The sequence below is a fragment of the Pan troglodytes genome, chromosome 21 (assembly GCF_028858775.2).
Source record: "Pan troglodytes isolate AG18354 chromosome 21, NHGRI_mPanTro3-v2.0_pri, whole genome shotgun sequence".
NCBI lineage: Eukaryota > Metazoa > Chordata > Mammalia > Primates > Hominidae > Pan > Pan troglodytes.
In genome coordinates this window covers 70,568,479-70,588,522 of record NC_072419.2, presented here as the reverse complement: position 1 = coordinate 70,588,522, position 20,044 = coordinate 70,568,479, and the positions used below count along the sequence as shown (strand labels likewise).

The following is a 20,044-nucleotide window of genomic DNA, read 5'->3' as shown; positions in this document are numbered from 1 at the left end:
CCCCTTCCCCAGAACTCCACCCCGACTCTGAGAGCCTGGCAACCACTCCCCTCCCTCTGGATGAAACCTTGAGCTTTATCCTCTGGATACAGTAAACAGGAGGGTCTGCAGGCTGGTAGAGAAGGCCTAGCTGTGGGGTCCCATACCAAAAATAAATCCTAAGAGAGCACATGCCTGTGACTTTAGACGCTCTTTCTCTCAGCTCCCAGTAGGCTGGTGGCCCAGCCAGTGCCTCTAAGCGAAAAGTGAGAGAATCTTCTTGGGGGTGACCAGCTCGTGCCATTATCAAACTATGGGATTGTGCAGCTTTCTAACATCATGGTAACAGCCTGTGTCCCCTAGCAGGAACATCATAGTCCCCACCTCTCCAGCCAACTCTCATACCCCCCAGAATGACTTTACCTCAGCTTGCTGAGGGGACACTTCAGAATCGGTCTTGCTCACACCCACCCCAGCATCTGCTGTGCTGACGTGAAGGGGTACAACTCCAGGCCACTGGTCTCCCCATCACAAATGGGGCCTCACCAAAGGGGACCCCCAGGAACCCTTCCTCACAGTTGAACAGGTTCTGCATAACCCACCAGTGGGTACTGGCACCTGCTTGGGCCCCCACAACCAGCAGTTGGAGCCTTGAAGGCAGATCACATGTCCTCCACAGGTGTTGTGGACCCTGTCTGACTACAGCAGAGGGTGGAAACTCAGTCCAGAATTTCTAAGAATTTGTCAGTGAAGATGGATCCTTTGCTTGCATATCAGACGGACGCTCCAAGACTACCACCAGGGCCAGATTCCAGGGAGGTCAAAAGCATGTTGACAGTTTAGGCTGAATGTGACTAGAAGTCCCAAGTCCAGGTCTTACTCTAGGAGCACTAGAGCTCCACCTGACACAAAAGTACGAAAATGAAAAAGGGGAGAAGTCTCTTTTTTTTTTTTTTAAAGCTGGTATGCATTGGCTTTTTGGCCTTGTATACCAGCTTGAAAAAAAAAAAATAAACCATTGCCTTATATAACTGGGCAGTTCAAGGGTGGAGTGCCTTCAGACATGGCTGGGTCCATGAGCTCTAAAAAGATCATCAGAGAGCTCTCTTTTCCTTCACATCTACCTCCATTGTCAGCTTTGCCCCCCTCCAGAATGTCTGAACTCTCTCCTACTACTGATGGCTTCATCCTGTGGCCAGGAGAGATAGCCCAGGGCAACCCCAGTTCCACACCCCCAAGTCTAACAACCTCAGCAGGAAAAGTTATTCTCCCTGACCCTAAGAGAAGACTCCTGGGAAAAACTTCAATTTGCATATGACTGGTCATGTGGGAAGGGGCAAGATACAATGATTTACACCTTCTAGAAACACACATGGAGGCGGTGAGGTAGGGTAGTTTCAAATGGAGATACTGGCTAAGCTGACACCAGAGGGGAGCCACGTGTGGTATCAAGGGGAGACCAGAGATGGAAGATTCCCCTCCTGGGCATGTGCTCCCAGGAGGGTGCATGATAGAGCTCACCAAGAATGGAGACAATGTCCTCCCCACAGACCACAGCACCGATTCACAGTCAGAGTGGACTTTTATTAGGAAATCACCCTGCAAACACACCACGGAGTGCTGTGGGTTCAACGCGTTTCCTGAGGAAGGAGGGTCACAGTATTGGAGCTGTCGGAGGGACGGGTGGCACAGCCTGTGAGCCCGGCGGTGACTCGAGGCTGCCTGCGGCCAGCACTCCCTCACAGCAACAGGACTCCACCGCAAGAGCCGACACGCAAACGCGACACGAGAAACACGCCCAAGCACACACATCTGCGCTACACTTAAATAATAATAAATACAGAATTCCATTTGCTGTTATCCGTGCCTGAAACAAAAGGATCCCAAAATGGAAAAAGAAAACCAAAATGTCTTTCTCTCCATTAGACCAAGGGAAAACAAAATCCCCAAATTATCAAAATTCCTCAGTTACAAAATACTTTTTAAAAAAATTCCATTATTAAAAGAATAAATAACAAAATATATAAAAAATAACTTGGTTGCATCAAAATTATAACTAGGAGTTATATCAAGATTTTTTGTGGCCTATATTATAGTCAAATAGTTATTTTTGCTTTGAATTCACTTTTTTCCCCTCTTAGGGTGCCCTGGTGTGGGGTCTAGTTGAAATAGTATAAAATTAATAAATAAAAATGTTAAATAAATAGCAAACGTTAACATAAGAGGCTGTGAATATAAATACTTACATCTTGACAAAATTAAATAATTTACAGAATAATTAAACTAACTACTTTTTAATTTTTTCCAGGAAGTGCAATTTCTCTATTTTTAAATACTAACTTGGAATTGCAGTCACAATTGACTTGGATTCTATTTACACGGTAGGGACATTGTGTTTTTAACACATTAAATTAAAATGTACCCTTTTTTCACATATTGGATGGATCTAAAAGAAGTGAAACCTTTGTGGTCTCCTGTTAGGAATTTACCCTCTGACCTTGATGATGTCATTGCCACCTCCGTCACCATGGATGCAGAGGTCAAGCTCGACCATGACCCGGAGAATGTGGCAGTGATGGGTCGGGGGCCTGGGTGGATGCACAGAAGCCAGAGTGGTCCCTAGACATGGATCTCAGACCCAGGGTCTAAAGGCTGCAGCCCCAGTAGGGAGCTGTGACCCAAGGCCATACACATCTGCACAGCCTCAGCGCCAGCTGCCCCCAGACATTAGGCTGATTTTCAGGAGTCTCCCAGCTTAAAATTCCTTGACCTGACAGGGGCTGCGATGCTTGTCAACTGCCTGGAGTATCCTCTGGGAGGCCTATTCCTAACTTTCCCTCTAGAACAGAGCTTTGTTCCACCCTTAACACAAAACTGAATTAAATGAAAACAGAAAACGCACTTTCTTCAGCGGCCCTCACTGAGCACAGACACGCTGCCCCAGGCGTGTCCTCCAGGCCAAGATGCCACTCACACCACCCACCCACCACGCTCACGGCTACCCTCCCAGCCTCGACAGACAAAGGAATACTGTGGTTGCAAACTCCAAAACTTCCCTGAGAACCTTGTCCATGAGCTTCCACTGGAGACTTTGAGCTGCTCTTCAGATTTCTTTCAGAAAACAAAAATAAATCACTTTGTAATTCTTCAGTGCCCCTATGCACACAGATAGGGCCACCACGGCCCCAAGCCTGGAGGGAGCCTCGTGGGAGCGGCCGATTTCCAGCCATCCCTTTGGATAAACCCGCCCGCGGCCACACCGGGCCCCAAACGGGAAGTCACTGTGAGTTGGGCATCCCCACGGTGCGGGGCAGGGCGAGGGAGGTAAACGGTGTGGTGGGCTGGGACACTTCTGGGTACCACACGGCCTAGACCTGGATGCCCCTCACAGCCTGCTTGATGCTCTCCAGGAGGTCCTTGTTCTCCGGGTCCTGGTTGGAGTACATGTCGGTGAGGGTGCTCACATAGGCATCGAAATTCTGTTCGCATATTGGCTCCTAGAGAACAGAACCAGGTTAGCAAGCCCCGTCCATGCAGTGGGCCCCACACCGCAGAGCCTGATGTGGGAGCATCAAACCTATGTCCCCACGTGACCTGAGACAAGCCCACACCAACCAGAGGCAGCACTGGGCGTTCCTTGGCTCCTAGAGAACAGAACCAAGTTAGCAAGCCCCGTCCATGCAGTGGGCCCCACACCGCAGAGCCTGATGTGGGAGCATCAAACCTATGTCCCCACGTGACCTGAGACAAGCCCACACCAACCAGAGGCAGCACTGGGCGTTCCTCTCTGCAGCCATCCCAGCAGTAGCCTCTCTGCTCATGGAATCACCATTTTGCTTTGGATTCATTAGCTACTCTTTATGGCAGCTACTCATTATGGTGGCTAAACCCACCACAGCCAACAGCCCGGGCCATTCGGGGTGGAGAGAATCTCCACAAGGGCACAGGGCCCCTAGGGCAGGACCCAGAGGCAGAGGGGGTGGGAGATGCCCTGCCCTCCTGCTTTCCGAAGAGACCCTGGGGGGTAGCTGTGGTGCCGGCAGGCCCGCGTGCTGCCTACCATGTGCGGAAGGCGGATATTGGCGAGACTTTGGATGAGGGCCTGGCTCAGGCCGGACAGCTCCAGAAACAGGGCTTCATTCTGCTCCTCAATGAGCTTGTTCTCCTCCTCGATGTTCTTCAGGTTCTTCTCCATGGAGGAGATCTGTGCCAGAGAGAGATTCGAAGTGCCGCCTGCCCTTGGCCCCCATCCTCCTGGGGGTCCTCTCTGGGCTGCCTCTCACAACCCTCTGGGAGAATGCAGAACCCTGGGGTGGGGGAAGAGGCAGGGACCCTGCCTTCCTGTAGGGGGTTCTGCCACAGGTGAGGGGCTGGCAGAGGAGAGAAAGGCAAGGGCCCTCTGGAGACATGGCCTGACTCCAGGGAAGCCAGGAAGGGGGCTCATGTGGCATGTCCCTCTGTGCCATGCTTTCTAGATGGAACTGAAACCCGCCATGCAGGAGAAGTCCCCACTCCTGGTTTTCTGAGCCCCTCTGTCCTGAGGGGATGGGGTGGGAGCACAGACTTCACAGCGCCCTGTCTCAATCTCAGACTCCACCTGCTGTGGTCTTAGCTTCACCATGTTTCCTGCTTCTATCTGTAAGATGGAAATCACTGCACCCCCCCGTGGGGTGTCAGACTGCCTTTGGGTCTTTCCCTCACCAGAAATCCCCACAAAGAGCCTCCTCAGGGCCTCCCAAGCACGTCTTCCCCAGGCCAACTACAGGCAAGTCTTCTCACTTCCCCACCATGGCGGTGAACCTGCCCAGGGTTGTGTTGGCCCTGAGGCCTTTGGTGTCCAGGAATAGCCCCCAGCCTGACTGCACATCTGCAGGGAGCCACGGGGGCAGAGGCTAAACTCACAGAAAGACAGTGTGGGTGACACACGAGGCAGGAGTGGGGAGCTCATTCCTGGGAGGCTGTGGATGGGGTCAAGCACGCTTCTTCTGCCACCTGGTGACAAGCATGTGGCTTTGAAAGGGTTGCATGGGGGATAGGGACCTGCCTTCCCTTTGCCTTTGCCCTTCCGCAGAGGGCACCAGTCACCAAACTCCCTCAAATGGACAGGGGTTTCTGAGTCCTTCCAAAGGGATGCTAGTAAAAGGTAATAATCTGTCTTTAAAAAGATTGGTTTTGGCAAATAAAAAGAAATCAGAGGTGCTACCCCAAGGACACTGACACTGATGAAGGCCCTGAGGACTCTGAGAAGGGGAGGAGCAGGGAGCACAAAATGGACACCCACACAACAGTGCATCTCCACACTCAGAGACACCAGGAGGGGATGGGGATGGCTCCGCCGGGAGGAGACGGGGATGGCTCCGCCGGGAGGGCCATCACTCCTTCTCTGTCGTCACTGCCTATGAACCTGGGGGGATGCAACATCGACATGCACATGACAGCGAAAATCCTTCCTGATCCCTGTGGGGTGATGCTATTTTTATACAGGCTCTTGAGTAACAAGCGGTCAACGTGAGCCTGTTTGCCAGTAGAGACCAGAGCAGAGTCAACGTGAGCCTGTTTGCCAGTAGAGACCAGAGCAGAGTCAACGTGAGCCTGTTTGCCAGTAGAGACCAGAGCAGAGTCAACGTGAGCCTGTTTGCCAGTAGAGACAAGAGCAGAGTAACGAGACACGTGGGGCTGGAGGATGTTACTCATTTTTTGCTGCCTTGGTGGAGGCCACCATCTCCCCATCTGTCCCTGCCCAGAGGGGCTCTGCCCAAATTCTCTGTGGGACCTGGTCACTTCCTTGTCCCTTTGTCCCTCTAGCTGTTAGGGGCACAGTTATGTCTCCCCCAGCACGGCTGCAGACTCCACTCAGCAGCCACAGGTGGGGCATGCTCTTATTTTCAAAATAAGATCTTTACTGCTTTTTTTTTTTTCTGATTACAAATGCTCATTTTAGGGAAATCAGGAAATATGACACAAACATTTAAAATAATTTGTAATCCTAACCCTCAGCAACATCAGCTCTCATCGACGGCACTTACTCTGGATCAGGTGCTTATGCTGAATGTTTTCCTCATAGAAATGCGTTCATTGTACAATAACCGGCTGGAGTAGAATCCTATTCTTACCTCCATTTTATGGAGGAATTGACTGAGGAAGAGGCTGAAAGGTTTGTCAGGTCCCTCAGCTGTGACAAACATGTGGCTGTGCTGGGTGCTGGGAAGGAAACCCGGCTCCAGAGACCTGGCTCTACGGCACCACGCTCATGGACCACTGGTACTCACAAGACTGGTAATCCTAATGGGACCGCTGGTCTTGACAGGACTACTCATTCTAATGAGAGTAAGAGAAACAGTGCTGCTAATCTTAATGGGACTAGTATTATTAATAGTGTTATTAACACTAACGAGACCACAGCCCTGGCGGGACAACCAGCTCCGGCGGCCCACCGGCACTCACAGTGTGACTTCACGGACTGCGCTGTCCGTCAGCTCAGCCCTGACAGCAACCTTGATGAGTGCCGACGGATGCCTCACTGTCCCCAAGACGAATGTTTGGGTTGGGTGGGCAAAGAGCCCAGGAGTGGGGGGCGGCACCACCTACCTGGGACTGCAGCTGCACCATGGCAGCCTCCATCTCCGAGTTGGACTCGTTCAGGTCTCGGATCTCCTGGTTCAGCTGCTTGATCTCCTCATCATTCTCCAACACTGACCCAGAGAGAAACCTCAGTTGTGGCTTTGGGCCTCAGGCAGGCCTGGGCCAAAGTGCTGTGGGGAAGCCTGCTTTCTAGAACTGAAACCCCCTGTGCGGCAGAGGTCCCCCTCCTGGTTTTCCGAGCTCATCTCTCTCTGGGGCTCATACCCCACATTATGCGCTGGAGAAGTCTGTCTTGAAAATTGCGAGATGAGTGTTTATAGTTTGCCTTCCGAGCTGGCTGGCAGGTGGAAAGGCTTAAATCTCTTTGGGAGGTATTAAATGCTACATTAAAGATGGAAGTTTGTTCAGGCAATGCTGAATTTCCTCACCTAAGGGGGAATGAGCCACACCTCTCCACAAACTCACAGCACATGGGCTCCACTGGACTCTGATCCCAGTGGCCACCAAAGCCGCAGGTTACAGCAGGCATGACCTCCTCAGGGCCAGGGACCCCAGACACAGGTGTCAAGAGCTTCAGAGCCAAGGTCCGAAAGGCTGTCAGCTTAGGTGAAGGGATCTGCCTCTGCCGTGACTCATTCCAGGAGGGGCTTCATCTCCCTACCTTCTTCCCACCAGCACAAAAGGTGCACAGCTCTCACTTACCCGGGCACCCAGCCATGAGCAGGGAAATCCAGGAAGCCATCCTTACCGTCGCTAGTCTTGAACTTCGGACTGAGGGCCTCATCCCCTGACAGTTTTCCCTTCTTTCCAGCAAAGGTTGCTCTGGGACAGCCTGACAAACTGGAAGCAGAGGCCACATATCATTCACCAGCCCGGGGTCACCCACGACGGCCATCCCAGGGTCACCCACCGCGGCCATCCCAGGGTCACCCACCGCGGCCATCCCAGGGTCACCCACCGCGGCCATCCCAGGGTCACCCACCAGGACCAGCCCAGGGTCACCCACCACGGCCATCCCAGGGTCACCCACCGCGGCCATCCCAGGGTCACCCACCAGGACCAGCCCAGGGTCACCCACCACGGCCAGCCCAGGGTCACCCACCACGGCCAGCCCAGGGTCACCCACCACGACCAGCCCAGGGTCACCCACCACAGCCATCCCAGGGTCACCCACCACGGCCAGCCCAGGGTCACCCACCACGACCATCCCAGGGTCACCCACCACGGCCATCCCAGGGTCACCCACCACGGCCAGCCCAGGGTCACCCACCACGGCCAGCCCAGGGTCACATACCACGGCCAGCCCCGGGACACCCACCACGACCAGCCCCGGGACACCCACCACGGCCATCCCAGGGTCACCCACCGCGGCCATCCCAGGGTCACCCACCGTGGCCAGCCCAGGGTCACCCACCACGGCCAGCCCAGGGTCACCCACCGCGGCCAGCCCAGGGTCACCCACCAGGACCAGCCCAGGGTCACCCACCACGGCCATCCCAGGGTCACCCACCACGGCCATCCCAGGGTCACCCACCACGGCCAGCCCAGGGTCACATACCACGGCCAGCCCCGGGTCACATACCACGGCCAGCCCCGGGACACCCACCACGGCCATCCCAGGGTCACCCACGACGGCCATCCCAGGGTCACCCACCGCGGCCATCCCAGGGTCACCCACTGCGGCCATCCCAGGGTCACCCACCAGGACCAGCCCAGGGTCACCCACCACGGCCAGACCAGGGTCACCCACCACGGCCATCCCAGGGTCACCCACCGCGGCCAGCCCAGGGTCACCCACCGCGGCCATCCCAGGGTCACCCACCGCGGCCAGCCCAGGGTCACCCACCGCGGCCATCCCAGGGTCACCCACCGCGGCCAGCCCAGGGTCACCCACCATGACCATCCCAGGGTCACCCACCACCGCCAGCCCAGTGTCACCCACCACAGCCATCCCAGGGTCACCCACCACAGCCATCCCAGGGTCACCCACCACGGCCAGCCGAGGGTCACCCACCACCACCAGCCCAGTGTCACCCACAACGGCCAGCCCGGGGTCACCCACCACGGCCAGCCCCGGGTCACCCACCACGGCCAGCTCGGGGTCACCCACCACGGCCATCCCGGGGTCACCCACCACGGCCAGCCCCGGGTCACACACCACGGCCAGCCCAGGGTCACCCACCACGGCCAGCTCAGGGTCACCCACCACGGCCATCCCAGGGTCACCCACCACGGCCAGCCCAGGGTCACCCACCGCGACCATCCCAGGGTCACCCACCGCGGCCAGCCCAGGGCCACCCACCGCGGCCATCCCAGGGTCACCCACCGCGGCCATCCCAGGGTCACCCACCGCGGCCATCCCAGGGTCACCCACCGCGGCCATCCCAGGGTCACCCACCACGGCCAGCCCCGGGTCACCCACCACGGCCAGCCCAGGGTCACCCACCACGGCCAGCCCAGGGTCACACATTACGGGTTAACAGAAGGCATGTTCCACCTCACCTAGATGACCTGGAGGTCCTCCCTATGGCCAAACTGTGTTCTATGGGGAAAAAGAAGCTACATCTAGGCAGGGCAGAGGCTGGGAAGGGGACACTCCAGAGCTCAATTCATCTGGCACAGCCATAGCTGACCCTGCCTGATACTCGGGGGGCCAGGGCACCATTGCTTTCGGCAGGGCTCCCTCTGGGGTCTGAGGTCCACATGACCCACTTGCCGGTACTTTGCAGCCCTGACCTCCCAGAGGAGCCCATCCTAGCTGTGTCTGCCTCTGAGATACCCTCTAGGGTGTGGTGATAATGACAGTCACAGATCACTCCTTGGATATAGACACTCAAGCAGAAAAATGCATTAAAATTGTGCATTCTCAAGCATGATTTCATTTATGAAGTGATTGTATCCACACCATAAGTAAAGGTTGATTGAGGCAAGGTAAGATGTCCTTAGGAAGCCCAGCATAAGTCTCTGCCCAACTGACCCCGGCTGCAGTAGTCTCCTTTAGTGGCCTTCCTGGCTTCTGCAGCTGTGTCCATGCCAGCTGCCCATGCCAGATCTAGTCTCTCCTCTGCCTTCTGCCAGGGCCCCTCACTCACAGTGAAAGCTGAGTCCTTGCCAGCTGGCAGCCAGATAAGCCCTGGCTTAGAACTTTCTACCTCATCTCCTTTTGCTCCCTCTCCCTGGCTCCAGGCCCTCAGCACCTCCAACCTTGTCCAGCGGGCCAGGCTGTTCCCAGCTCCAGCCACTTCGCTGAGGGCTTGTGCCCCAGACAGCTCAGGCCAAGCTGCTACTTCCTTCTCAAAGAGGACTTCCTTGTCCTCTTCCCTGCTTCCTTTTTGCCCAGCACACGCACCACCATTCACCATACTAAGTAATTTACGTATTTATTTGTTTACAGGCTGTCCCACCTACTCTGCCCAAAATGCACTCTACAAGGATAAGGGGTAGCTGTCCTTTTTTTCTCTGCTCTCTCTCCAAGGCTTGGTACATGGTGCAAATGCTTTTGTTGAATGAGTGAGTTAATGAATCTTGTAGATGGAGGAAGGAAGGGAAAACGGAGGGGAGGGGAAGAAAAAGAAGAGAAGGGGAGGAAGGTGGGGGAGGGGAGCGGAGGGGGGAGGGGAGGGGAGAGGAGGGGGTGGGGAGGGGAGAGGGAAGGGGAGGGAGAGGGAAGGGGAAGGTGAGGGGGGAGGGGAGGGGAGAGGAAGAAGGGGAGGGGAGGGGGTGGGGAGGGGAGAGGGAAGGGGAGGGAGAGGGAAGGGGAAGGTGAGGGGGGAGGGGAGGGGAGAGGAAGAAGGGGAGGGGAGGGGGTGGGGAGGGGAGAGGGAAGGGGAGGGGGGAGGGGAGGGGGGAGGGGAGGGGAGGGGGGAGGGGAGGGGAGGTGAGGGGGGAGGGGAAGAGGAGGGGAGGGGAGGGGGAGGGGAGGGGAGAGGAAGGGAGGGGAAGAGGAGGGGAGGGGAAGAAAAAGAAGAGAAGGGGAGGAAGGTGGGGGAGGGGAAGGGGAGGGGGGAGGGGAGGGGAGAGGAGGGGAGGGGAAGAGGAGGGGAGGGGAGGGGAGAGGAGGGGAGGGGAAGGGGAAGGTGAGGGGGGAGGGGAGGGGAGAGGAGGTGAGGGGAGGGGAGGGGAGGGGAGGGGAGAGGAGGGGAGGGGAAGGGGAGGGGAGGGGAAGGTGAGGGGGGAGGGGAGGGGAGAGGAGGGGAGGGGAGGGGAGGGGAGAGGAGGGGAGGGGGGAGGGGAGGGGAGAGGAGGGGGGAGGGGAGGGGAGAGGAAGAAGGGGAGGGGAGGGGGGAGGGGAGGGGAGAGGAAGAAGGGGAGGAGAGGGGGTGGGGAGGGAGTGGGGGAGGCAGGGGGTGGGCAGAGGGAAGGGAGGGGAGGGGTAGGAGAGGGGAGGGGAAGAGGAGGGGAGGGGAAGAGGAGGGGAGGGGAAGGGGAGGGGAGGGGAGGCAAAAGGGAAGGGAGAGGGGAGAGGAAGGGGAGGGAGAGGGGAGGGGAAGGGGAGGGGGAGGGGAGGGAAGAGGGGAGGAGGGAAAGGGGAAGGAGAGGGGAGAGGAAGGGGAGGGGAGGGGAAGGGGAGGGGAGGGGAAGGGGAGGGGAGAGGAGGCAAAAGGGAAGGGAGAGGGGAGAGGAAGGGGAGGGGGAGGGGAGGGGAAGGGGAGGGGGAGGGGAGGGAAGAGGGGAGGAGGGAAAGGGGAAGGAGAGGGGAGGGGAAGGGGAAGGGAGGGGAAAGAAGGAAAGGGGGAGGGATAGGGGAAGAGAGAGGGGAGGAAAGGAGAGAGGGGAGGGAAAGGGAAGGAGGAAGGGAGGGAGAAGAGGAAAGGAGGGAGAAGGGAGGGGAAGGAGGAGGGAAGAAGGGGAGGAGAGGGACAGGGGAGGGAATGAAGAGTCAGCATTGGCCCTAGGCCCAGACACAGGGTTTCTGATGGGACCAGGCACTCATTGTCACCATAGGACACAGACAGGAAGTGGGGCTGGTGAAGCAAGGTCCTTCAGCTCTGGAGCAGGTGTTGGAGGGCAGGCGAGAGTTGGTGAATGCTGCCCAGGCCCACTGCCTGACAGAGAGGGGTTACCAGCTCCCTTGCAAGGCAGGTAGGGGTCTCTGCCCAGAGTTCAAAGAAGAGGCATGAATGGGAGGGACAGGGCATAAGGTGTAGGAGACAAACTTTTCCTGAGAAGTTGTCAGCCTGTTAAGAGAGCGTAAGTGTCAGACCCAGGGCTCTGCTCATGTGTGGCCTCTGTGTCCAGCATAACACCCAGCCAGGAAGGACTCCATCAGGATGTGGAAGGGTGGCTTATGAGGGGAGACGCATGGCGAAGACATAACCCACAGCATCACCTGGCACCAACAGACCCGCTAGCCTCCCCCATCCGCTACCCATGTGGCCTGGCCTTTCCCTTGAGCAACTCTGGTCACACGGAGCCCTGGTCTGGCCCTCCCTCAGGAGCTTCAGCCCCAGGCCCCAGGCGAGGGTCCCTACGGACTGCACAGAGGGGCAGGACCTGCAGGCACAGTTACCTCCGGTGGGTGAGGAAACTCCCATTGGCGTGGCCAGAGCCGTCACAGCCCGGGGTGGGGCAGGTCGGTCCTTCGTTCTTCAGGGACTTCCAGGAGAATGATGAGCCATTGAGGGACCCTTCCTTCTGCCTGCGGGCGGCCAGTGGGCAGCCGGATGCGCTCCTGTGAGAGGCGTATTTCCCGCTGATGTGACCGAGCCCCACACAGCCTGGAACTGGGCACCTGGGTACAGAGAGGCCGGGGTGAGTACAGGGGCGAAGGGTTGGGAGGAGAAGCCTGGAGACTCTCTCAAGCCAGACACAAGGGGAGCCCAACTCAGAGCCGGTAAAGGGCTTCTGAGTGAGGCAGGGAGGGCCGCTGAGGTCCTGGAGCCTCAGGGAAGAACTGGCCCTTCCGGGCTGAGTGTGAAGACCAGGGCCACGCTCCCTCTTCCGCTTTGGCCTCACAGCCCCTGCATGGCTGGGGTCTCCACAGCCACCTTCTTTCCGTGCCCTCCAGCAGCCGTGACCCTGGGCCTGGGGGCTGCTCTCAGGTTCCCTCCAAGCCTTGCTGCTGGAGTCACTTGTGTGTCACTCAGCAATGTGGAGCCATGTTGTCAGCTGAGACCACCCAGAGGCCACTCCCTGGGAGCTTGCATCAAGCACAGGCCTGGGGGCCTATGGATCACAAAAGAATGACAAGGTCCCCTAAGCAGGGGAGCTCAGGGACAGCAGAGGCCTGTCACCCCACAGCCTCCCAGACTGAGGCCAGCGCAATCAGGGGGCAATGCCCATAGATGTTGCAGCTTTGCCACAGCTGAGATCTATGTTCTAGAAGGAAGAACGCAGACCTCATGTGAGGGAGACTCGCTAGGATATCCCATAATCACTCGTGCCTGAGGCTGGCCTTAAATGGTGTTTTCCTTTCTTTCGTTCTGGGTGTTCTAGGAGAGGGATAGAGGCCCTTATGAAAATAACATAAATTCAGATTGGCAAATGCCTTGGGCAGAGTGTGGGTCAGAGACAAACGGGACAATGCAGAGGGCCCAGGCCCGTGACCTCGCTGAGTGTCTGTCCCCACCGCCTCAGGGAAGGACCTGGACCAGGACTCGGGGAGCTGAGGGACCACGTCATCCAGGAACCCACGCCAAACCCAGGACAAGATCTTCAATCTGCAAGGCTCATTCTTATCTCTCCATAAATGAAACTCATCCAAATTACCACTTGTCACACACTCCCTGTGTGCTGATTACCTGGCAACACAAGACCCCGAGAGGTCACCATGGCTCCATTTACGAGGAGATTCATGGGCATACAGGGAAGTCACGGTCAGCGCAGGAAGCGCTCGGGAGGACGGCAGCAGGGGGCGGGGGCGGGGGCAGAGGCTCCTGCCTAGGGGTGAGAGGCGGCTCAGGGCTGCGCTGCTCAGTGGAAGGTCAACAAGGCCTGGACAGGGAGGGCAGCGGCCGGCTCCTCGCCCCCACACTCTGGCCTCGTCTCTGAAGCTGCCATTTCAGACCCTTCCCAGCCACCTCGGCCAGGACCCTGCTTTCTCTCTCTCCACAGGCCCCTCTCTTGGTTCTTTTCCCTTTGTTACTCATCCCACCCACCTGGCCCTCAGAAACTTATAGGACATTCCCTGAGCCAGTCCGAGGTCACCTCATCCCCGTCCAGAGCACAGACACTGCCAGGGGCCCCTATGGGAGCTTTGGGAAGTTCACATTCAATGTCCAGCCCCCCTCTGATGGGGATGGCCCAGCCATGGGACCCTGGGGGACACCTGCACCAGGCACAGACTGGCTGGGAAGAGGCACTGGCCAAATGGGAGGTGGCTGGCTCTTCAGTTACTCTACACAGTCGAATCTGAATTATTATTATTAGTAGTAGTAGTAGTAGTAGTAGTAGTATTTTTGAGATGGAGTCTCGCTCTTGTTGCCCAGGCCGGAGTGCAGTGGCACAATCTTGGCTCACTGCAACCTCCGCCTCCCGGCTTCAAGCAATTCTCCTGCCTCAGCCTCCCGAGTAGCTGGGATTACAGGCGCCCGCCACCACGCCCGGCTAATTTTTGTATTTTTAGTAGAGATGAGGTTTCACCATGTTGGCCGGGCTGGTCTCGAACTCCTGACCTCAGGTGATCCACCCGCCTCAGCCTCCTAAAGTGCTGGGATTACAGGCATGAGCCACAGCGCCCGGCCCAAATCTGAGTTATTTTCACTCCCTTTCTTGCAAAACACTACTCCCCTTCATCAAGGGAAACTGTTTTTGTTCCCTTGAATCGCATACATGGAGAGGATTTCAGATTTCAGGTATGTTCTCTTTCTCACAAAACCTGGTGTGGAGACTTTCAAGCCGTCAGGGACATCATGTTGAGAGGTGCTGGGGCGGTGGGGGCAGGCACTGAGCTGGTGAGGCCTCTGTGCTTCTTGGGTGAGCTAGTGTTTCCTATCACGTGTTGGGGGGCAGAAGCCGTGTGTGCCAGTGACATGAGAAACATGGCCAGGACCAGAAGCCAGAGATGCGTTTCATTTGTCGGGTGTCTGTGTGGCCAGCGGCAGCGTGGGCTCCCCTCCAGGGACAGTGGGCAGGGCAAGCGGAGCATTCACCTCTTGACTCCCATGCTGGAAACTTTTATGACCAGTTATAAAGCTGTGGCAAAGGGATTTACCACCAAGCGCCTGATGTGACTTAATTTTAAATAGCGCAGGCAGGAGATATCATAAAAAGGACTCCGCTCCACCAGGCTCCCCAAATCACAGCTCATGCATGCTGACGAAATCCCACCCCTCAGCATGACCTGACGCATCCATTCCAGTTTCTGCTTTGATATGCATCTGTTTAAAGACGCTAGGCAATTACAAGTGCAGTTAAAGTTTATGGCTGGGAAGGAACCCTGTAAAACGGAGGGTTCAGTAGTCAGGCTCCCTCTGCCATGGAGCCACTAGGACCTTCCTCTATCCTGCAGATGCTGAAGTGTTTCTGAAAGTCACAGTCTCCACTCGGCTGCAGAACTCTTGTTTTTTTTTTAAAGCTCAGTTGACAGCACATTAGAAAGGAAAACCATTTTTCCTGGTTAATTTGAAAAATGCTGATCTTGATTTTAATCATTTGCAAATGCAGCACGATTCACTTATAATATCCCTGCCAGCAGGATCCTTGCCAAATCCATAAAGGTGTTGCACTTATATGATCACAGGCAAATTCCTGGATTCTCAGGGGCAAAATGCTTTTTATCCACCTCAGCATTTAGTGTGCGACCTTCATAGTACTAACAACCAAAATTTTGCCTTGTTAATTTAGCATTCATTACAGTTTTATTGTAAAAATTAAATAAATAAACAAGCCACAGCCTATTACACCAAACAGCTGGTGGGGCCATCCCCGTCTGAAGGATGTGATGTTGGTCAATTAGGTTCCTCCAGTGTGGCCGAGCAGATGTTTGGGCACAGCTGGAGCAAACTACCAGGAGGAGCAACCCAAGCTCAGGCCAAGTTGCCCCTCCTCGGGCGTGAGGTCTGGCTGCTCTTGGCCCAGCAGGTAACACAATGAGGGCAACCTGCTTCCTGTGGGCATAGTAGGGCCCTGTCCCGACCGAGCCGGCCCCTGACCCTGGGCAACAAGGTGTCCAGAGCCATCATTTCCACTCTGCTCACCTGCTGGGGAACCCACTGCCCATTTTGCCAGCTGTCAGCTCTGAAAGTACCTCGGTCCTGGGCAAAATGGCCAGTGGGTCACCTGGTTTGAGTCTGTAGCAAAGCATTCCCCCCACCTAAAAGTGGGCAGTGCAGGGGACCCGTTCCCTATTGGGAGAATAAGCTTGCAAGGACACAAACCCCCACCAAGTAGGATAACACACAGAGTCAGGGTTCACCTATAAGCCCCACAAAGACACATGAGCCCCCACCCTGCCCCAGTGAGAAGAGCAATAGAGGAGAATCTTTTCTCCTCAAGGACTTGGGTCACTTACGGCCCAAGATGTCCTCTTTCCTTCACCCAACAGTGTCTGGTTCCCAGTTTAGATCCTCCTGGCTCTCTCAATCTACCAGCTCTCTGCACAGGTGTGTGGGTGGATGGACATATGGGATTTGGAGCTTCAACATTGTTCTAACCACCTTCTCCTCCTTGACTCCTGCATCTCACCTTTCCTGCCAGACAAATTCTGCAGGTTGCAAGGCCCTGGGGCCCACTCCCAGGTGGCCCTAAGACATAGGTAGAAGGGTGCTCTGCCTCTCCCAGCCCCGTCAAATACTCCAGACCTGAAAAGCCCAGAAAATCTGGCACCCATGCCCTCCACGCGACATCCAGGGCTCATATCTTCACAGGTATCAACGTGTAGCCTATGAGAGCTTCCATAAAAATGAAAGAAACGAAAGTTGGCATTGATCAGTTAGGTGACCCGTTGTATTAATGAAAAGGGAATCTAGTAGGAGTTTTTTTACATTATAAAACACACGAAAATCTCAATTCCGCAATGCAATGGAAGAGCCAGCATGGCCCAACGTACTTCATCAGCTCGGGGTCCTCCTTGTCGTCCTTGGTGGGTGCCACCTTGACTCCACTTTTCTTTGCACGAGGGCAGCCGGACAAGCTGATTTCGAAAGAGGAAAAAAGGCCACCTTAGTGCTGGAACCGCAGCTTCTCACACCCGTTCGTCTCACCCTCTCCCCTCAAGCTCTGTGACCCCAGGGTGGGGTGGGAGGGAGTGAGGGCAACCGATGGGTCAGTTGTAAGAAGGAGAATCCACAGACACAGCCTTCACACGAGGCAGCAGGGTCGGGAAGGAGAAGCATTACCACAAGCCCCTAGCCCTGACCCCTTGTCTTTTTATCTTACTGCAGAGGACAACTTAATCAGGTTCTGGAAATGGCAACAATTCAGATTAAAGAGATGGGAATGGACTCTAGCTGTCAGCAACATTAGTGTCTTCTAATCTTCATATAAGGAAGAGACTCCCTGCCCACCCCTGGGGCCCAGGACCTGAGGCCGTGGCAGGCTCACCTCCGGTGTGAAGCGTAGTTCCCTGTGATGTGGCCAGAGCCGTCACAGCCGGGCGTGGGGCACCTGCAGAGGGAAGCAGAACTGGAACCGGAGCCCGTGAAGGCGTTTAGCCCCGGCCCAGAGCCCTGGGACCCCCAGAGGAAAGCCTTCTAGGCTCAGCCCTTGAGTGCGCCCACCCACATTCCCTTGTCCACAGAGGAGCATCGCCGATGTTCACCCCGGCTGCCGGCTGCCAGCAACAGGGGTCTGATGCAGTCATCTCAGGGGTTCAGTGCTTTGCTCCCCCGTCTCCCCGAGGGAGACCAGGAAGTCTGAGAGGACAGCAGCCAACTGCTGCTCCAGCATCGGTTTACACCCAGACACCAAACCTGGGCACTGGGACAGGCCTACAGGGTCCACTGCAGCCAAGGACACGAAGGGCTCCCAGCTTGGACTTCTGTAGGGTCCGGGCTGGACTAAAGGCATTCAGAGCATATCTGAGCCATAACTTGAAGCACAGCCTAAGACCAGTTCATCTTCTTGGACGGGCTGGGAGCTTGCCCTCACAAAGGGTGGCCACCATGGGCTGGTAAATGAACAGAGGCCTTTTTGCACACCTGCTGCAGAGCAGATGGCGCTGGCCGTGCCAGGCCTGGCTGTTGTGTAGCATGACTGCAGAGTTCACACAGCCAGTGGCTTACAGCAGAGAGTAAGGAGGAGAAACACAAAAGTCCAACTTTACACACCCAAAACTATTTGACGAATGTATCACATAAGGTGGTACAAAATTCCACTTTAATATTACAAGCACGGATGTTATTTTCTTCCAAATGTCCACTGAGGAACAAATATGTGAGTTCCTGCTGATGTTAGAGAGTGGGAGGAGGTGACCTGATTCTGCGGGTAGATCCATCCCCCGTCAGGCCTGCTCTCTGTGCCTCACCCCTCCTGACCCCTGACCCTGCAGGAGCCAGGCAAGAGTTCAGTGCTTGTGTCCAGATCACCTGCTGCTCAAAGGCACTTTGCAGTGGTGCTCAGACCCCAGGGAGGACGTCTCACTTTCCGTGCTGCTGGCCCTTCCTCACCGGAGTCTTCCACCAGCACATGTGACATCCGGCCACTGGGACAGGACATCTCCTCGCTTGGAGGAAGATGAAGCCGGGCCCAGCCTGGCACCCAAAGGGCTATGGCGGCACAGCAGGGCTGGCCTCACCTCTTGCAACCTTCTCTTCAGCCCCTAGGAGTTTTCTTGGGGTGCCCTCCTGGGGAGCCTCACATTCCTTCATCCTTGCCCTGTGGGCCACACATTGGATACCTTGCTGGCCAGCCAAGAGAACTGAAGATGGCCTGCCTCTCCTTCCTGGGTTGGCAGCTGTCCAAGTGGCCACTTGGGGCTCCAGCTCCTTGTCTCAGTGGCAGCAAAGCATCAGGTAGAGCTCAGGTTCAGTGCGGTGGGCAAGTGGCCACTCAGGTGGCCGGAGTGACAGACCCACAGAAGCTCCAGGCCTCGAGGGGGATAAGCACAGCATTGGGCTGTGAGTGGCATCAACAGCAGAGGAGATACTTCCCGATGGCATCTGTGAGTGAGTCTCAGGTGGGGGTATAACTCCCAAGGGGCTGGCAGTACCTAACACACAGGGGGGGCCATCCTGCAGTCCTCACCAACACCCGATTCAATGGCTTTTCTCAAGAGTTGTGTCCCAGAGAGGAAAATACTCACATAGTCAGAGGAGCAGGTGTCCCCTCTGCATGCCCCTTATGGCCCTGTGGACCCCCAGGGTCAGCTGCAGGAATCTGGAGCCACATCCACCCTCCCACCACCTGCTTCTGAGTGCCCCATCTGGGCAGAAGGGAACACCGTGTCTGAGGGGCACCCTCTACCTTGGCAATACACACCAGGTCCCACCTCTCTAAGCCCCATCCCTGTGCTGTGGACAGGCATTCTTCACCCTGCACAAAGCCTGTCATGCCCTGGCAGGTGTGTGTGGTTGCAGCTCAACTCCCAACACAAGATGAGCTGAGTGGCCCGAGGCAGCCATGTCCTCGCAGCCCTTGACCACATCAGACACATGGGAGGGAAGAGTGAACGCCCTTGGGATTCACTTAAAACACAGAACACACATCATCTGACTGTCGCTGCAGCCAGGTGTGGACAGGGAGGTCATGAAAGGAACCTCGTTTGTCCCAAGGCCACCGTCACCCATGGCTGCCACAAGGCTGATCAGGAGGGGCCAGTGCCCGATGCCGCCTCACACAGTAGGTGGCAGAGAGCAAGGAGGTTGGTACACCAGGACACGTGGTGGGGTGAGACCACCATCATCCCAAGCTCATGCAGTGGTCGGAGGGAGGAAAGGAAGTGGCCTCCCACGGAAAGGCCCCTGGGGGAGAGTGGAGTTTCTGAAGGAGCCTGGAGGCCTTGGCTGCCTGCCCAAACCCTGCTGATGCTGATGAGCGGTTCACTTTCACACAGGGGAGGCTTTTGGTCGTTATTTCTAAAGAAGTTTGGCGTTAAGGTTCTTCACAGGCTCTTAGTCTTAAAAAAGCACTAACTCTCCCAGACGGCCATGTCTCCAGGCCCGAACTGTGCCAAGCTCCTTTCATCCACCCAAGCATCCACTTCACAGGACAGAAAGGACATGGTGACATTTGGGGCCACTGAGTGCCTGCAGCCACATTTCTCCTCTTAAATTATTCAGGCCCAAATGGGAAAAACCATGGAAACTAATCACGGAAAAGAACGCAGAATTGGAAAAGGAAAAAGGAATGCAAGAAAGATGGCAAGAGAAGAAGGCAAGAGGGAGAGAGGACAGTCCCAGAAGCTGCAGGACTGAGTGTTTCCTGGGTTTCTAGGACTAGACAAAGTGGGCGGCAGAATGAATGAATAAGTCAATGTGTGCAGCTGCTGTGGTGATCTCAGCCTCAGAAAATGCTTATGTTGAAGCTATTAACTTCCAGGAAGGAAACTTAGATGCTGCACCCCACCCTGTGAGAACTGAAGGGCCTCATGACACACTCCTCCTGG

At 56.1% G+C, this 20,044-nt stretch overlaps 1 protein-coding gene across 4 annotated transcripts in view; it reads right to left on the bottom strand.

The window, feature by feature from the left end:
* Window positions 1-1,542: 1,542 nt before the first annotated feature.
* Window positions 1,543-20,044, bottom strand: part of MYT1 (myelin transcription factor 1) — a 78,956-nt gene continuing 60,454 nt past the window's right edge. For all 4 annotated transcript variants that reach the window (XM_016938301.3, XM_016938302.4, XM_016938303.4 and 1 more), the window contains 7 exons: window positions 17,044-17,106; window positions 16,550-16,633; window positions 12,071-12,292; window positions 7,310-7,401; window positions 6,568-6,671; window positions 4,040-4,183; window positions 1,543-3,476 (listed from right to left, as the gene is read on the bottom strand). In XM_016938301.3, the coding sequence (XP_016793790.1) occupies window positions 3,348-3,476; window positions 4,040-4,183; window positions 6,568-6,671; window positions 7,310-7,401; window positions 12,071-12,292; window positions 16,550-16,633; window positions 17,044-17,106 (838 nt within the window). In that variant the 3' untranslated portion in view covers window positions 1,543-3,347. The remainder of the gene's footprint in view (window positions 3,477-4,039; window positions 4,184-6,567; window positions 6,672-7,309; window positions 7,402-12,070; window positions 12,293-16,549; window positions 16,634-17,043; window positions 17,107-20,044) is intronic.